Source organism: Globicephala melas, chromosome 12 (genome assembly GCF_963455315.2).
Source record: "Globicephala melas chromosome 12, mGloMel1.2, whole genome shotgun sequence".
In the NCBI taxonomy this organism is placed as follows: Eukaryota; Metazoa; Chordata; class Mammalia; order Artiodactyla; family Delphinidae; genus Globicephala; species Globicephala melas.
In genome coordinates, this window is record NC_083325.1 from 48,965,207 (window position 1) to 48,985,121 (window position 19,915).

The 19,915-nt window shown below is 40.0% G+C and overlaps 1 protein-coding gene across 22 annotated transcripts in view; it reads left to right on the forward strand.

Annotated features, from left to right (window-relative positions):
• NRXN1 (neurexin 1) overlaps nucleotides 1-19,915 on the forward strand; it is a 1,122,745-nt gene that overhangs the window by 561,768 nt on the left and 541,062 nt on the right. For all 22 annotated transcript variants that reach the window (XM_060309978.1, XM_060309980.1, XM_060309991.1 and 19 more), the window contains one exon: nucleotides 16,102-16,275. In XM_060309978.1, the coding sequence (XP_060165961.1) occupies nucleotides 16,102-16,275 (174 nt within the window). The remainder of the gene's footprint in view (nucleotides 1-16,101; nucleotides 16,276-19,915) is intronic.

The window sequence follows — 19,915 nt, forward strand, 5'->3', positions numbered from 1 at the left end:
AATAGGTCCTCTTACAGGTCCCCTAGTCATAAGTCCCTATTAATTTACAGAACAGTCATTTCTAAACGCCTCTACCCATTCTATGCCTGTCACTGAGAAGGTTTTTAGTAAAACTAGGAGGCAGTGTAGTACAGTGGGAAAAGAGGTCACCTGGAACTGGAGGCTGGGGTGCCAGTGTTATTCTCCTGGGACTGGTTGCATTACCTTGGGCAGGTCACTTACCTTTCCAGAAGGGTAATTTGCTCACCTGTCAGGTAGGGATAATAACAACTTCCTGCCTATTGTGAAGAGTTGGTATGAGAATCAAATGGAACGAGAGATGGCAAAGCACCATTTAAACTGAGGTGCTGTGCACATGTCAGGTGGAATAGTATTTGTGAGGTAGGGAAGCTCTGCAGACCGTGTGCAGTCCCAGAGAACAACACCCAGAGAGTGGAAAACGAAACGTGAAATGGTGACAGGCTGGATGCTGCTAAAGTATGTCTACAGTATCTAAACTGGCTGTCACTTGGGTGGGGAAAATGGAAAAGTAATGAAAATATTTGAACCCTGTTTTTACCAAAAGGTAAATTTACCAAGCATGAGACAAAGTTAGCTTGGCATGAACTGATATGCCCGAACTCACACCCCAACTGCCACAGTGTCACTGACCTAGTGTGGTTCTAAAGAAGATGGATTACCACACACCCCTCCGTAGCAATTTCACTTTATTATTTCCCACCAGCTTTGCCTTACAGTCTGTTGGCCAAACACACAACATCTGTCTTCATGCTAAGTTTTACAATCATACTTTTCAAAAATTCTCCTTCTTTGGGCAATTTTATTTCAAAAATATCAGCTAGAAACAGAAATTTCAGAACGTTGAAAGCATTTTCTGTCCTGTCCATAACTATAATGTCAGTATTAACTCTTAAAGCCTTACTACAGGGAAACATTAAGGTCTGAACTCCAGTTTTCTTGGTGCCCGCCCACCTGTTCACACACAGGTATTAGGCTGGGTTACAGATGAATGCAGGTGTCTTACTTATCTCTCTGTGGGAGGCAACTGGAAAGTGGCTTCCATATCTAAAAATCAAATTTGGAAGTCATAAGAGTTCTACCGACTCATTGGAATTTAGATACCTCGCGTTTATGACTATAGAAGCAAATTGGCTTTATTTTCATGAGATTACTCAGTGAGCGTGCAGATACGTCCCACATCATCCTGGGAATCTGTGTTATTTGGCTTGGACTCCGTGAACATTTATCACCATTACTTTTCTCCACTGGCCGAGTTACTCCAAAACATTCCTGTATTTTGTAGCAGTGGAGCTGTACAAATTGGCCACTCACCACCTGGATTATACAGTGTGTAAACTAGTGCAGATTAAGTGAAAATTATCATGGATTCAGGAGACCTGGGCTTGGAACCGGACCCTGCCATTTTTCTAGTGTTGTAGCACTGAACCATAGTGTCTTTGTCTGGGACACGTGTCCATGATAACCTTTATTCTTTCTGTAGCTCATCGGGTGAAAACCAAATGACAATACCTATGTGCAAGTGCTCAGTAAAGTTTAGGGCACTACACCAATGTCAGTTATTGTTATCAGAGCTGTCTTTTCTGGTTTTGACCATGGCAAAGCTTGCACTGATCATGAAGGACTCAAAGCAGTGATGAGGCTCTCTTTCACTCGATCCGGGCTCTGTACATTTAAATTCAGTTGTCTCAGTGATTTTTGTGAAATTCAGTGCCTTTGTAGTGAAAACAACATACAAACTGTTGGATATGGGAGCCTGCTGTGGAATCAGGGATACCTGTGGCTGGCAAGGACCTGAGATCTAGAAGCAGGAGACCAGAGGGAATCTAATACCAGGAATCCTGGAGTGGCAGTCCACAGGCTAGATGGAGAGAGACATCTGCAAACCCACAGGAAGTGCACATAGGGATTAACGGATGTACCAGGGCAAAGCATCAGGGGTCCACGCAGTTAGCTTGGCTCTGTTCTATGCCCACAAACAATAAATCCCCACCTCTGTGTAATGATAACAGTGTAACAAAGTAGAAGCATCTGGAGAAATAGTGTAAAGTGTCCATAGTGGGGAGTGTGCCTAGGGAGGCCACATGAGTTACGTTATATTTGTATATGGGGCAACACAGAGAATGACAGAATGGCCAGAGAGAGAATGAGGTAGAGGTGGATAGGCTGAAATGTAATTTCCCACAAAGATTTTGGCATTTATTTTAACTGCTGAAGAGACTCAGGAATAGGTTCTCATCACCACACATTGATACCCTAAACTATTTCTGTACCTCTATCTTTGTCTGCCTCTCTCTGCAAATGAATTCAACACATGTTGGTTAAAATTGTTCCTGAATTACACTGTCAGAATGGAAAAAAATGTCACTGCATTGAACCCTCTTAATGAGCAGGGTGGCTTCAAGAAAGCGGTCAATAGAAGAAAAATTCCCCACAATTAACTTCATTCATTATTTCTCAGGTGTAGGGAACCAGGGAACCTTCACTATGTCCTTATTGTTCAAATGATTATTTATTGAATGAAAACTGCTAATTCATCCATTCATTCAATGAGTCAGCAAATAATTAGTGAGTGCTAAGTAAAAATGAGACTAAAAAGGTGCTTCGCTTATGATGCTTTCTTCAAGGAATTTATAAAATAATGGGAAGGCAAGATATCCACACAGAGAACTGGGAAGGAAATGCTAATTGTCAGAAAAGAGGTTCAAAATATTACGGGGATTCAAAGATCACACTTGCGTATGACTGAGAAAACACATTAACAAGGTGGAATTTGAGTTGAGACCCCGAAATTGCATCAGGCTTTCAAATGGAACATTGGAAGGGGAAAGACACTCATGATGGAAGTAATGTACTGTGAAAAGTGATGGAACAATAACAGTGCAGTATTGGAGAAATGGTGAAAAATACAGTTTGACTAAAGATTAAAATATAGGTAGAGGATTGATGTTAGCCTAATTCTCTCCCTGGCAAAAATTGTTGGGGAGACATTGTTCAAAGTTTAGAAAAAGTTACTGAGGGAGGATATCTCAAAATCTTGACCACCCTGAGCCTCACACTTTATTTAGAAACCAGCGGGATGTATTAAAGAAATCAGAACACAGTATGGGCACGATGGATATGGTATTAATGAGGAGGATGGATAGAGGCAGGGACACCAGGTAATGGGTTACTGCATAAAAGGTGTACGTGGGGAAAGGAAGATAAGAACTGGAAAAGGAAAGGAAAATGGAGGCACAGACGTCAGAAGTATTGGCCAAGTTGAGTCATCCACATCAAAGTTCTCAGCAATAATTTGAATGTAAGGTATAAGAAATAGAATGGAGTTAAAAAGTGATATTGAAATTAATTTCAGTTTGGGTAATAGGGAGACTAGAAATGTGATTGCTATAAAACAGGGAAGTCTAGAATTAATTTCCCAGTGTGGGGAGGGGGGAAAGATGATGGTTTGTTTTTAGGCTGAACTTAGAAAACCAGGATAGGACTAAAGATAAGGATTTGCAGGTATTTCCTAGAAGTAAGAACAGGTTATTCTAGGATTAAACCCTTTATGCACCAAGGAAGACTAAGGTGTAGAGAATTTAGACAGTATCTAATAAATCAAACTGATGACCACTGAATTTCTAAAATTAACCTGATTTTTCATAGAGATCTATGGAGGGCACAGGTCTAGCGTTTCAGAGCAAAACATCCACCTGAATTGCCAACTTTGACTTCAATAACGACTACTTGGTGTGCCCTGAACTTAGATGTGGTTTCGGATAGTGTTTGTTGTTCAATCCAAACTGATCATTGTTATGAACGTATTCATTTATCTACTCTTAGGTTCAAATGTGTTAGAGAAATATTGACAATTTCCCATGCTTTTGCTTCTAGTAATGTAACATCACTTATTTAAGCAATCACAGGAAACAGTAACGTTGGCTTTCTACCCAGAAAAAACATGAAGTAAATAAGTTTGTGCTTGTTCTCCAGGGACTAGAGATGATTTTTTTTTCTTCTATCTAACAGGGCACACCTGTTATAAAAAGAGGATTACATTTAATTTGCCTCCCAAAGAAAGCCTGCATTAACTTATATGGTCAAGATCCAACCTGCCGATGTTCATTTGTGGATGTGTGACAAAAGATTAAAATTAAAGATAAAGATACAAATCGAGGCGGAGGCAGATTTTGATTGTTCTCTGATGTAAGGAAGGGCATCTTTCCTGCAGAATAACTCTGAGAAACTAGCCCAGCCTGATTGTACTTTTTCTACCAGCCAATCACAACAAGAATTGAGAGGAATGTTAGCGAAGTCTCCCAATTTGCTGTCCAAAGTCAAATCCTCTGAGCAGAGCCTCCAGAATTGTACTTTCTCCAGTCTGGCCCAGTAGGAAAGTCAGACAGTGTGTATTGCGCCAGCTTTTTTTTTTTTTTTTTTTTTTTTCAAATGCCACTTATAAGAGATTGTGGGAGCCTCCTTAAGTTTCCCTAGAGTTTTAGCTATCCAAATCTACAAAGCAGTTGTCCTTTTTATATGTGCTCTTTTTAATTAAAATGAAACTGAGATGTTTAAGAGGCACTAAAAAATACATATGGATAAACAGGAAAGCTGAGTCAAAGAGCTAATTATACCTCGACGCTGGCATTCTGCTGCTGTAGAGCTCAGGGTCCTTGCTCTAACTGCCTCATGCTCCCTGTTTTAAGAGAAGAGAAAACCTCCTACACCACTTCATTTTTCTGCTTTTGGTTGATGGCTCCCAAGCCAGGCCTTCCAGCCCCAGCATCCCTAAGCCCCCAGTTCATATCATCCCTGTAGGACACTCCTACTCAAATTACACATGTTTAATGTTAAATGCAGTTTCATCTCTTCTCTCCAAATTATTACTGTTTATTATTACTGTTAATTATTATTATTACTGTTAATTATTACTGTTTCAAATTCCCTCATCTCCTAGCCTGCATGGCTTTTATTTTTGGACTTCTCATTGCCTTTAAAAAAAAAAAAACAAACAGTAGTCACAAATTCTATCATGTTACTCAAGGCTTTCCTTTGACTTTTTTTATCCAACATTATTTACCATGGCCCCTTTGATAATTCTTCTTTTCCAGCCCATCCCAGCCTTTTGTGCTCTTTTTTGAATGCTGTATTAATTTTGTCTTCTTGGTACATTTGTGCTGTTCCCCATGTTTGGCACCTTCATTTATGTCATTACAAAGTAATGTATCCTATACTTTCTTTTGGTCTAAACTCGTTCATGATACTTCAGCTTACAACTGATGTCCATAAAATCCTTTTATTTCTCTGATTTTATAAGGCGCATTTAGCCTGAACCTTACAACCAGTCCCTCGGGCTTCACAGAATTCTTGTGTCTCAGTCTGTTTATATCAAAATAGAAGATATTTATCAAGCGATTGTTCCCTTTATGTTACCAGATTCAGTGCTGCTGGGATTCAAACTGAGTATGTCAAAGAAAGCTCTCGAGCTGCTTATTGTATAGTGCAGGGCACACTTCAAGTACACAAATGCGTCTAAAGTAAGTCAGAGAAAATAAGACTTGTACGTTTGGCATCTTGTTGCTCTAATTATACTAGAAACACGGGGACGACCTGTACTTCTCATTCTTTTGTAGCCAATTATAACTAAGAAGCTTGTGTGCTATTCCCTACTCATTACTGCCCAACTACTGGGAAATGGATACTTGTGATATCATCTCAGATCATTCCACAGATGACATTCTTGAGAGGGGGGCCGTTACACACACACACACACACACACACACACACACACACACACTCTCCACACTAGGACAAAGATAAGGGTTTCTTGATATTTTTTTAAAAGCCCACTCCCCAAATGTTTGAGATTATCTGGCTCTGTGCATGTTCTTTGCACCTTCTTCTGCCACAGCTCCATCATTTCCTTGTCAGTTGCATACATGGCCTACTTAAATAATATGAATAAAAATCAACCACTCATAGCTTGAAGGAAGGGTACCAGCATGGCTTCAAGTCCATAGGAAACTGACTGTTACTGGATGTCCATCCTGGCTCTCGTTCATACACTGGGTCATTAAAAAGCCTAGCTTCCTTGCCATGCACAGGATTTTGCCTGCAAGATCCCATTAGTGCTAATGGGTCATTTTCCTTCCATCACCCCACGGATGAAAAGGAGAAGGTGCATCTTTGATGAAGTGCTAATGTTACACAGGGCTCAGGCCACTTAAAGGTTTCCTTTGTTCTCTTCCTATGGCAGTCCTGTGGGAGACTTAAGACCACTCTCCGCTATATGAAGAGTTTATAAAGACGGTATTAAGTTGTGGTGCTAAGTGCAGCTTCAGTAATGAAAATAAGAATGAGTCCCTTGCTTATAAAGCCAAACTCATCCACCTTGGTACGTCTGAGGCTTATATCCTGCACGGCTTGAATCAATATTTTCTGCTCTTTAACAACACAAGGGAAAGAGTACTACTTTTCCTCAATAAGCTTTAAAAACTGATTTGGGCAAGTAAGTGTGCTGATAGGAAAAAAAGTAGGAAGTAGCAGGAAATGGGGAAAGGAAGTAAGTGCATTTTAGGATTAGCTCTCTCCCTATGTGCTGCCTTACCATTCTTCTCTCTTTTCTGATTCTTATCTACTGTGACTTCAATCCATCCGTTGACTGACAATATTTATTGATTGCCTACTGTGCTTGTAGTCCAGTACTAGGCACTGTGGGAGAATCTAAGACAAAGACACAACCTCTATCCTCCAGGAGGTTACAATCAGAAGGAGGAAGATGGGTTGTCAAATATATAGCATCCCATACATAACTTTGAGTGCTAAGTTCTACATCTGAAAAACCGGAAGCAGGGACGAGAATTCTTAATTCAACTCCCACGGTTCTCTAATACTACAGTCATTAGGCCCAGAGGAAAGCTGACATTTCCTAACAAATTTAGTTCAGCAAATGAATGCAGGGAGCACTTCCTTGCATTGCTATTTGATATGTAATAGCAGAAAGTTCAGCCCACAATCTCAGACGAGCAAGAAAGGCCACTTTCTCTACTTTCCTTATAACTCACCTTGGTTTCTGTTTTGAGGTCTGATTCTTTGTTAGTGAAACTGTAATCTCAGGCAATTTCAGTTCCCTTATTTCCTTGGGATTATGTCTAGATGATTTGGGGGTGGGGGCTTCCATTGTACCAGTATCTGGGGAGGTAGAGAGATTGCACAGGAGTTGGTCTCAAATATTCTATATTAATTGCTTAGGTGCTCGCTGAATTGCTACCCAGCATCTTCTTTCTTGTGTGCATGACCTCCTCAGGCCAGGTCTTTTCTGCTTGCTCCTGTTCTGCTCTGGGAATTGTTCTGTTGCTGCCACACCACAAGGGGATATGAAAAGTTCTGTCAGGCTAAGAAAGCTCCCAGCATGTCTGAATCTACTATGCATCTATTTCTTCTCAAGGATATCACTGCTGCCTCTGGGTTCTCTTGAGGAAATGCACACAGATCAATATTACTTTCCTCAACCTACATGAGGTTTTGGCATCCACCAGGGCTCAGGCCTCAAGTCGGATCACTATGTCCTCTACTGGGCAATGACTATATTCAAACTTCTTCTCCTCCAACTTTCTCTCCTGCCTGCCCACATGAGGGGCAGGAAAGCTTTACTCTTCTCATGTAATTGCCTGTATATTCTGTCTATTTCACTCCTCTAAGAGTCTTGAATTTTAAGGATCAAATACATAAAGATAACTTTATATCTTTGGTCTCTGGGGCAAATAAAACACAATCACTTGAAATTTAAGTGAGAGAAAAGACTAAGGAGAGAAAGGATATATGGAAGGGAAAAATCAAATGTTTCAAAAATAGTATCCTATTTCAGATCAAAAACGTGCTTTCCTTTAATATTAAGAATGATGGTTAATAGTCAATAGATGTTTCCTTTTATTTAAAAGGGGAGGGAAGTAGGCATATCCAGTACCTTCAGTACAAACTATGCAGGATCAGTGGCATCCTAGTGTAATACTTAGAGCTTTACTTAGTAGGTCAGGGACCTAAGTTCTCAGTTTTGTTTTTTGTTGTTTTGTTTGTTTCTTCTTTTGCGGTATGCGGGCCTCTCACTGTTGTGGCCTCTCCCGTTGCGGAGCACAGGCTCCGGACGCGCAGGCTCAGCGGCCATGGCTCACGGGCCCAGCCGCTCCCACTGTAACACAAAACTCCTATATTCCTAATGTTCTCTGGGCCCCTTTGTATTGTTTTTATGGGACTTGGGAGGAAGGAGAACTGATACACATTTAGAATTCATTGAGCTTCTAGTTAACAGAAAGGCCTAGAACTCTCTAAGCAGAATGTAGATTTGATAATAATAACACGTGCTAACATCTACTACATATTTTCATTCTGATAGATTCTTTCCATTATTTTATCTCATTTAATCTTCACACAACACTATGGAATAGGTTTTATTGCTCCCATTTTAGAAATGAGATTATTAATGATCAGAGAAAGTAAAAAAAAAAAAAAGCTCAAAGCCATAGAGTCGGTAAATAACTTGACTTGGATTTTATTGGGTTGGCCAAAAAATTATTTTGGGTTCTTCCATAACATCTTATGGAAAAACGCGAACGAACTTTTTGGCCAACCCAATAATTCAGGGACCACTTCATGGTACATGTTCCATCCATTTGGCCACACTGTATCGAACTCACTTAAGTTCTCTGTGGGAATAGCTTCTAGAAATTTCTTCCAGTGCTGATGTATTATTGAAACACCTCTATTGTTTTGTACTTTTTTTTTTTTAACATCTTTATTGGAGTATAATTGCTTTACAATGGTGTGTTAGTTTCTGCTTTATGACAAACTTAATCAGTTATACATATACATATGTTCCCATATGTCTTCCCTCTTGTGTCTCCCTCCCTCCCACCCTCCCTATCCCACCCCTCCAGGCGGTCACAAAGCACCGAGCTGATATCCCTGTGCTATGCGGCTGCTTCCAACTAGCTATCTACCTTACGTTTGGTAGTGTATATATGTCCATGCCTCTCTCTCGCTTTGTCACAGCTCACCCTTCCCCCTCCCCATATCCTCAAGTCCGTTCTCCAGTAGATCTGTGTCTTTATTCCTGTCTTACCCCTAGGTTCTTCATGACATTTTTTTTTTCTTAAATTCCATATATATGTGTTAGCATACGGTATTTGTCTTTCTCTTTCTGACTTACTTCACTCTGTATGACAGACTCTAGGTCTATCCACCTCATCACAAATAGCTCAATTTCGTTTCTTTTTATGGCTGAGTAATATTCCATTGCACATCTTCTTTATCCATTCATCAGATGATGGGCACTTAGGTTGTTTCCATCTCCAGGCTATTGTAAATAGAGCTGCAATGAACATTTTGGTACATGACTCTTTTAGCATTATGGTTTTCTCAGGGTATATGCCCAGTAGTGGGATTGCTGGGTCATATGGTAGTTCTATTTGTAGTTTTTTAAGGAACCTCCATACTGTTCTCCATAGTGGCTGAACCAATTCACATTCCCACCAGCAGTGCAAGAGTGTTCCCTTTTCTCCACACCCTCTCCAGCATTTATTGTTTCTAGATTTTTTGATGATGGCCATTCTGACTGGTGTGAGATGATATCTCATTGTAGTTTTGATTTGTATTTCTCTAATAATTAGTAATGTTGAGCATTCTTTCATGTGTTTGTTGGCAGTCTGTATATCTTTTTTAGAGAAATGTCTATTTAGGTCTTCTGCCCATTTTTGGATTGGGTTGTTTGTTTTTTTGTTATTGAGCTGCATGAGCTGCTTGTAAATTTTGGAGATTAATCCTTTGTCAGTTGCTTCATTTGCAAATATTTTCTCCCATTCTGAGGGTTGTCTTTTGGTCTTGTTCATGATTTCCTTTGCTGTGCAAAAGCTTTGAAGTTTCATTCGGTCCCATTTGTTTATTTTTGTTTTTATTTCCATTTCTCTAGGAGGTGGGTCCAAAAGGATCTTGCTGTGATTTATGTCATAGAGTGTTCTGCCTATGTTTTCCTCTAAGAGTTTGATAGTTTCTGGCCTTACATTTAGGTCTTTAATCCATTTTGAGCTTATTTTTGGGTATGGTGTTAAGGAGTGATCTAATCTCATACTTTTACATGTACCTGTCCAGTTTTCCCAGCACCGCTTATTGAAGAGGCTGTCCTTTCTCCACTGTACATTCCTGCCTCCTTTATCAAAGATAAGGTGACCATATGTGCATGGGTTTATCTCTGGGCTTTCTATCCTGTTCCATTGATCTATATTTCTGTTTTTGTGCCAGTACCATACTGTCTTGATTACTGTAGCTTTGTAGTATAGTCTGAAGTCAGGGAGCCTGATTCCTCCAGCTCTGTTTTTCGTTCTCAAGATTGCTTTGGCTATTCGGGGTCTTTTGTGTTTCCATACAAATTGTGAAAGTTTTTGTTCTAGTTCTGTGAAAAATGCCAGTGGTAGTTTGATAGGGATTGCATTGAATCTGTAGATTGCTTTAGGTAGTAGAGTCATTTTCACAATATTGATTCTTCCAATCCAAGAACATGGTATATCTCTCCATCTATTTGTATCATCTTTAATTTCTTTCATCAGTGTCTTATAATTTTCTGCACACAGGTCTTTTGTCTCCTTAGGTAGGTTTATTCCTAGATATTTTATTCTTTTTGTTGCAGTGGTAAATGGGAGTGTTTTCTTGATTTCACTTTCAGATTTTTCATCATTAGTGTAGAGGAATGCCAGAGATTTCTGTGCATTAATTTTGTATCCTGCTACTTTACCACATTCATTGATTAGCTCTAGTAGTTTTCTGGTAGCATCTTTAGGATTCTCTATGTATAGTATCATGTCATCTGCAAACAACGACAGCTTTACTTCTTCTTTTCCGAATTGGATTCCTTTTATTTCCTTTTGTTCTCTGATTGCTGTGGCTAAAACTTCCAAAACTATGTTGAATAAGAGTGGTGAGAGTGGGCAACCTTGTCTTGTTCCTCATCTTAGTGGAAATGCTTTCAGTTTTTCACCATTGAGGATGAAGTTGGCTGTGGGTTTGTCATATATGGCCTTTATTATGTTGAGGAAAGTTCCCTCTATTCCTACTTTCTGCAGGGTTTTTTTCATAAATGGGTGTTGAATTTTGTCGGAAGTTTTCTCTGCATCTATTGAGATGATCATATGGTTTTTCTCCTTCAATGTGTTAATATGGTTTATCACATTGATAGATTTGTGTATATTGAAGAATCCTTGCATTCCTGGAATAAACCCCACTTGATCATGGTGTATGATCCTTTTAATGTGCTGTTGCATTTTGTTTGCTAGTATTTTGTTGAGGATTTTTGCATCTATGTTTATCAGTGATATTGGCCTGTAGTTTTCTTTCTTTGTGACATCCTTGTCTGGTTTTGGTATCAGGGTGATGGTGGCCTCGTAGAATGAGTTTGGGAGTGTTCCTCCCTCTGCTATATTTTGGAAGAGTTTGAGAAGGATAGGTGTTAGCTCTTCTCTAAATGTTTCATAGAATTTGCCTGTGAAGCCATCTGGTCCTGGGCTTTTGTTTGTTGGAAGATTTTTCATCACAGTTTCAATTTCAGTGCTTGTGATTGGTCTGTTCATATTTTCTATTTCTTCCTGATTCAGTCTTGGCAGGTTGTGCATTTCTAATAATTTGTCCATTTCTTCCAGGTTGTTCATTTTGTTGGCATAGAGTTGCTTGTAGTAATCTCTCGTGATCTTTTGTATTTCTGCAGTGTCAGTTGTTACTTCTCCTTTTTCATTTCTAATTCTATTGATTTGAGTCTTCTCCCTTTTTTTCTTGATGAGTCTGACTAATGGTTTATCAATTTTGTTTATCTTCTCAAAAAACCAGCTTTTAGTTTTGTTGATCTTTGCTATTGTTTCCTTCTTTTCTTTTTCATTTATTTCTGATCTGATTTTTATGATTTCTTTCCTTCTGCTAACTTTGGGGTTTTTTTGTTGTTCTTTCTCTAATTGCTTTAGGTGCAAGGTTAGGTTGTTTATTCGAGATGTTTCCTGTTTCTTAAGGTAGGATTGTATTGCTATAAACTTCCCTCTTAGAACTGCTTTTGCTGCATCCCATAGATTTTGGGTCGTCGTGTCTCCATTGTCATTTGTTTCTAGGTATTTTTTTATTTTCTCTTTGATTTCTTCAGTGATCACTTCGTTATAAGTAGTGTATTGTTTAGACTCCATGTGTTTGTATTTTTTACAGATCTTTTCCTGTAATTGATATCTAGTCTCATAGTGTTTTGGTCGGAAAAGATACTTGATACAATTTCAATTTTCTTAAATTTACGAAGGCTTGATATGTGACCCAAGGTATGATCTATCCTAGAGAATGTTCCATGAGCACTTGAGAAAAATGTGTATTCTGCTGTTTTTGGATGGAATGTCCTATAAATATCAATGAAGTCCATCTTGTTTAATGTATCATTTAAAGCTTGTGTTTCCTTATTTATTGTCATTTTGGATGATCTGTCCATTGGTGAAAGTGGGATGTTAAAGTCCCCTACTATGATTGTGTTACTGTCGATTTCCCCTTTTATGGCTGTTAGCATTTGCCTTTTGTATTGAGGTGCCCCTATGTTGGGTACATAAATATTTACAATTGTTATATCTTCTTGGATCGATCCCTTGATCATTATGTAGTGTCCTTCTTTGTCTCTTCTAATAGTCTTTATTTTAAGGTCTATTTTGTCTGATATGAGAATTGCTACTCCAGCTTTCTTTTGGTTTCCATTTGCATGAAATAACTCTTTCCATCTCCTCACTTTCAGTCTGTATGTGTCTCTAGGTCTGAAGTGGGTCTCTTGTAGACAGCAAATATATGGGTCTTGTTTTTGTATCCATTCAGCCAATGTGTGTCTTTTGGTGGGAGCATTTAGTCCATTTACATTAAAGTTAATTATTGATATGTATGTTCCTATTCCCATTTTCTAAATTGTTTTGGGTTCGTTATTGTAGGTCTTTTCCTTCCCTTGTGTTTCTTGCCTAGAGAAGTTCCTTTAGCAGTTGTTGTAAAGCTGGTTTGGTGGTGCTGAACTCTCTCAGCTTTTGCTTGTCTAAAGGTTTTAATTTCTCCATCAAATGTGAATGAGATCCTTGCTGGGTAGAGTAATTTTGGTTGCAGGTTTTTCTCCTTCATCACTTTAAATATGTCCTGCCAGTCCCTTCTGGCTTGCAGAGTTTCTGCTGAAAGATCCGCTGTTAACCTTATGGGGATTCCCTTGTGTGTTATTTGTTGTTTTCCCCTTGCTGCTTTTAATATGTTTTCTTTGTATTTAATTTTTGACATTTGATTAACATGTGTCTTGGCGTATTTCTCCTTGGATTTATCCTGTATGGGAATCTCTGTGCTTCCTGGACTTGATTAACTATTTCCTTTCCCATATTAGGGAAGTTTTCAACTATAATCTCTTCAAATATTTTCTCAGTCCTTTTCTTTTTCTCTTCTTCTTCTGGAACCCCTATAATTCAAATGTTGGTGCATTTGATGTTGTCCCAGAGGTCTCTGAGACTGTCCTCAGTTCTTTTCATTCTTTTTTCTTTATTGTGCTCTGCAGTAGTTATTTCCACTATTTTATCTTCCAGGTCACTTATCCGTTCTTCTGCCACAGTTATTCTGCTATTGATCCCATAGAGTATTTTTAATTTCATTTATTGTGTTGTTCATCATTGTTTGTTTCATCTTTAGTTCTTCTGTGTCCTTGTTAAATGTTTCTTGCATTTTGTGTATTATATTTCCAAGATTTTGGATCATTTTTACTATCATTAGTCTGAATTTTTTTTCAGGTAGACTGCCTATTTCCTCTTCATTTGTTAGGTCTGGTGGGTTTTTATCTTGCTCCTTCATCTGCTGTGTGTTTTTCTGTCTTCTCATTTTGCTTATCTTACTGTGTTTGGGGTCTCCTTTTTGCAGGCTGCAGGTTCGTAGTTCCCATTGTTTTTGGTGTCTCTCCCCAGTGGCTAAGGTTGGTTCAGTGGGTTGTGTAGGCTTCCTGGTAGAGGGGACTAGTGCCTGTGTTCTGGTGGATGAGGCTGGATCTTGTCTTTCTGGTGGGCAGGTCCACATCTGGTGGTGTGTTTTGGGGTGTCTGTGGACTTATTATGATTTTAGGCAGCCTCTCTGCTAATGGGTGGGGTTGTGTTCCTTCTTGCTAGTTGTTTGGCATAGGATGTCCAGCACTGTAGCTTGCTGGTCGTTGAGTGAAGCTGGGTGCTGGTGTTGAGATGGAGATCTCTGGGAGATTTTCGCCATTTGATATTATGTGGAGCTGGGAGGTCTCTTGTGGACAAGTGTCCTGAAGTTGGCTTTCCCTCCTCAGAGGCACAGCACTGACTCGTGGCTGCAGCACCAAGAGCCATTCATCCACACGGCTCAGAATAAAAGGGAGGAAAAGTAGAAAGAAAGAATTAGTAGAAGTAGAAAGAAAGAAAGAAAGAAAGGAGGGAGGGAGGGAGGAAGGAAGGAAGGAAGGAGGGAAGGAAGGAAAAAAGAAAGGAGATAAAGTAAAATAAAATAAAGATAAAATATAATAAAGTTATTAGAATAAAAAAATAATTATTAAGAGAAAAAAAGAAAAAAATTAAAATAACAAAAAAATGGACGGATAGAACCCTAGGACAAATGGTGGAAGCAAAGCTATACAGACAAAATCTCACACAGAAGCATACACATACACACTCACAAAAACAGGAAAAGGGGAAAAAATCATAAATCTTGCTCCCAAAGTCCACCTCCTCAATTTGGGATGATTCGTTGTCTATTCATGTATTCCACAGATGCAGGGTCCATCAAGTTGATTGTGGAGCTTTAATCCGCTACTTCTGAGGCTCCTGGGAGAGATTTCCCTTTCTCTTCTTTATTCTCACAGCTCCCAGGGGCTCAGCTTTGGATTTGGCCCCGCCTCTGTGTGTAGGTCGCCGGAGGGCGTCTGTTCTTAGCTCAGACAGGACGGGGTTAAAGGAGCCGCTGACTCGGGGGCTCTGGCTCACTCAGGCCGGGGGGTGGGGGGGGAGGGAGGGGCACGGAGTGCGGGGCGGGCCTGCGGCGGCAGAGGCCGTCGTGACGTTGCACCAGCCTCAGGCGCGCCGTGCGTTCTCCTGGGAAAGTTGTCCCTGGATCCCGGGACCGTGGCAGTGGCAGGCTGCACAGGCTCCCGGAAGGGGGGTGTGTATAGTGACCTGTGCTCGCACACAGGCTTCTTGGTGGCGGCAGCAGCAGCCTTAGCGTCACCTGCCCGTCTCTGGGGTCCGCGCTTTTAGCCGCGGCTCACGCCCGTCTCTGGAGCTCCTTTAAGCAGCGCTCTTAATCCCCTCTCCTCGCGCACCAGGAAACAAAGAGGGAAGAAAAAGTCTCTTGCCTCTTCGGGAGGTCCAGACTTTTCCCTGGACTCCCTCCCGGCTAGGCGTGGCGCACTAACCCCCTTCAGGCTGTGTTCACACCGCCAACTCCAGTCCTCTTCCGGCGCTGCGACCGAAGCCCGAGCCTCAGCTCCCAGTCCCGCCCGCCCTGGCTGGTGAGCAGACAAGCCTCTCGGGCTGGTGAGTGCCGGTCGGCACCGAACTTCCGTGCGGGAATGTCTGCGCTTTGCCCTCCGCACCCCTGTTGCTGCGCTCTCCTCCGTGGCTTCGTAGCTTCCCCCTCTGCCACCCGCAGTCTCCGCCCGGGAAGGGGCTTCTAGTGTGTGGAAAGCTTTCCTCCTTCACAGCTCCCTCCCGCTGGTGCAGGTCCTGTCCCTGTTCTTTTGTCTCTGTTTTTTCTTTTGCCTTACCCAGGTACGTGGGGGGTTTCTTGCCTTTTGGGAGGCCTGAGGTCTTCTGCCAGCGTTTAGTAGGTTTTCTGTAGGAGTTGTTACACCTGTAGATGTATTTCTGGTGTATATGTAGGGAGGAAGGTGATCTCCGCGTCTTACTCTTCCGCCATCTTCCCCTGTTTTGTACTTTTAAGAAAATATATAGTCATAAATTTACTTTTTAAAATTAATTTAATGAAAAATAAACCTATTTTTTTGTGTGTTCTACTGTTGTTTAAAGTCAATGTTAAGTTACTTTTGTGACCAAAATTTTTGTCTTCCCACAGGTGACTTGTATATAGGAGGAGTGGCCAAGGAAACATATAAATCCTTGCCGAAACTCGTACATGCCAAGGAGGGCTTTCAAGGCTGCCTGGCATCAGTTGATCTAAATGGACGGCTTCCAGACCTCATCTCAGATGCTCTTTTCTGCAATGGACAGATTGAGAGAGGCTGTGAAGGTACTAGATCTTTGTTATCACACTCAAAATAATTCTAATTCCACCCATAAATGAGAACAGCAAAATTCTCTGGCAGGCAAAATTTTCATTTCTGACAATTGACCAAACCCCCAGTTACGGCTTAAAAGTCCTTATTCATGTTTTAAACTTTTCATCCCATAAATCTTAAATTTTCTGGACTGTTTGCAAACCTAGACTAATGCCTGATATAAGATGGGAGCTATGCATCTTGTTATATTCTGCTTCTTTGCATTCTTTAGTTCACCTAATTAGTGTGCTAATCACTTCTGCAGTGCTTTCGTTATAGCATTAAATAGATATTCCACTTGGACTAGAAAAACATATTTACTCCAGCAAATGTTAATCAATTTGAGCCTGCTTTTTGACATCTCCATTCAATAGGATACAACAAGAGAATAACATTCAGATACCCATTCTCAGATCACGGTTTGGTTTGTTTCTACCTGGCAGCAAGAGTGTCTCCCATATATTATCAGTTTGTTTTAGCAAAAATTGGTTTCTTCTGTTACCCAAAGCTAATATTCCATACTTCAGAACTGTGCTCAAGTATCTTTCTGTACTTTTGTGTTCTCTATCAGACTAAGGTCTGTAGGAGTACTTTTTGATTGCTACTTTTATTTTAGATAATTTTCACTTCAACACCTCAGGTTATTTGAGCCAATTCTCCCTCCATAAATGCAATTTAATCACATTATCCTGAATTTTGTAGCTGTGAATGTGTTGCTGCTTCTCTTTTAATGTTGAATACAGTTTGGGCCATTTTGAAAATTTTAGATTCATAAGGAAATTTCATATGGGGGAAGCGAAGAAAGATGTGAATTCCTGTCTCCCAGGAGATTATGAATCATGTCTTCTCAGCCAAAATAATGCTATTAGATTTAGCAATTACCTAAGTACATATAAATTTTTTATTTGGAAATACATTTTTTTCTCTCTGTAACATATGTTTCCCTGAAAAGTCAGGTGAAATTCAAATTGTGTTTTAATCACGCCAGAGGATAAGATTATTTAATGGAAATCTTTGTTGAGTTCATTTTTACTGTTTTGCTGTATTTATTTACTTTGTTTCAAATTTTGGTATAAATGTCCTTTTGTGAAACAAAGGGAAACTATGTGTTTTCTACTTTTACCAATTTAGCAAAGGAAACAAAATTGTCAAGTGAATAAATTCTCTCTAGTGGATGGAGACAAAAATGTGGGACATAACTTTGATTCTTGGAGGTGATCTAATAAGTGAGAATATATGGTTTTTTTTTTTTTTTTTTTAAAGGTACTACAAAATCTTCTGAAAACATTTTTCAAACATAGGCTTTTTGGGCTTCCCTGGTGGCACAGTGGTTGAGAGTCCTCCTGCCAATGCAGGGGACGCGGGTTCGTGCCCTGGACCGGGAGGATCCCACATGCCGCGGAGCAGCTGGGCCCGTGAGCCATGGACACTGAGCCTGCGCGTCTGGAGCCTGTGCTCCGCAACAGGAGAGGCCACAACAGTGAGAGGCCCGCGTTATCGCAAAAAAAAAAGAAAAAAAAATAGGCCTTTCTACAAGTTGCTCGGTAAATTCTCACCTACAAGAAATGGTGGGAGCAGACAGACACATTCACAGCTAAACACTCACAAGATAGAAAACCAAACCCACACACATGACCTCCCACCACTGGCACATAATGTGAGTGGGTGAGTGGAAGGGAAAACTAATAAGAAATGTACTGAGAAAGTGTATTTACAGAAATAAAATTTGGTGTTATTTTCCATCATAACCTAATAAGCAATTTGGTTGAGGTGATTGTACATCTTCTTGGGTAATTTTAAACTATGGTTTGAACATCTGAAATCATTCAGTAGATTATGACATCGGCTCCTTCCTTACCTTATCTAGTTTACTTTAATATCTGAGCTTTAATAATTCTCACCCTCTTTTACTCCCTTTTCCTTTATTTTTAGAATGTTGCCATGCTCCTGCCTTTCTGCCTTGACACTTCCCTGATTTTTTTCATTCCAACGTTAAGGTTAACAATTTTTAATGTGTGATTATTTCTGTCCTCTGTGGTTCCTAGGAATAATCTCAGATGTACCTGTCAGAGGTGTAATTGATGAGATACACGTATTTTTAGGATTGGTGGTAAACTTCTAGATACTCAATACATTATTTCTCTAAAGATTGTTCTCATGGGATTTTGAGCTCAAACCACATTGGAATCACTTAACTTCCATATTAATAGAAATAGTTTAAATTTGACATCACTAAATGATATCTTGTCAAGATTTTCCACCATTTCTACCCAAGACCCACGAATCTCTAAAGTTCTTTCATGTAAAAAGTCATTGGCCTTCTCTCAATAATCACTTGCTGCCTTTCATTTCTAACTTATTTCAGTGAGTAATAGCTGATTTTACTTACACACCACGTTAGCTAGCAGAGGGAACTTACCTTGTCCTTTTCCCTTTACATTAATGTTTCTCAACTTGAGCAAGTATTGGAATCACCTGGAGAATTGTTAAACCCCATGTTACTTGACACCAACCCAAGGTTTCTGATTCAGTAGGTCTAGGATGGGGCTCTAGAATTTACATTTCTAGCAAGTTCCTAAATGATGCTGCTGCTTTTGGTCTGACACCAGACTTTGAAAATTACTACCTGGAAAGGCATTGACCTGCTTACTTAAGAGAAAATAGAGACTGGCAATCCACCAATAATCAGGCTCAGTTAAGCTCAATACTGAGTCAAGATAACTTCCATACATGAAGTCAGTGAAACAATTTTTAATTTAGGCACTTGCATAGACTCATAACATTCAACACTGGAATTGCACTATAAGCTACAGAAATACTTCACTATTAAAGCTACCATCGATTAAGCACTGGTAGCAGTGAGTTTACATATGCAATTTCATTTCCCAAAACTCTATAAATTAGGTATTACTGTGTTTTTTTTTTAAGAAGAGTAAATTGAGCCTTAGAGGTGTGAGGTGACCTTCCTAAGGTCACACAGCACCTAAGTGGATGATGGAAGCTTTGAACCCAATTTTGCCTTACTTGAAATCCCAGGCATCTAAGCACTTTCCTCTATTGTTTCTTTGGTTTCCAGACATTGTAGTTTTACCTTCACTTTCCTTTCCTTTTCAAACATCCTTATTATTATTATTATTATTTTTTGTGGTACGCGGGCCTCTCACTGCGGTGGCCTCTCCCGTTGCAGAGCACAGGCTCCGGATGCTCAGGCTCAGCGGCCATGGCTCACGGGCCCAGCCGCTCCACGGCATGTGGGATCCTCCCGGACCGGGGCACGAACCCGTGTCCCCTGCATCGGCAGGCGGACTCTCAACCACTGCGCCACCAGGGAAGCCCCCATATCCTTATTTTTAACCACTTAATACAAATATCCTTGTGGCTTGCTCCCAATTTTATTCAGTGATAAAATAAAAAGGACATTATATAACTAAAAAGGAAAAATAAATTCAGGGTTTTGTCTTGTGCAAATGACTGTCAATGTTTAAATATTTTTCAAGAAGGTGAGTACTTTAAAAAATGGGACTTGTCAGGCATAGGCATGCATTCACTTGTAATACCTGAATATATAAAGAGTGTTGTGATAATGGAAAACGTAATAAAGCATGTCTTTAT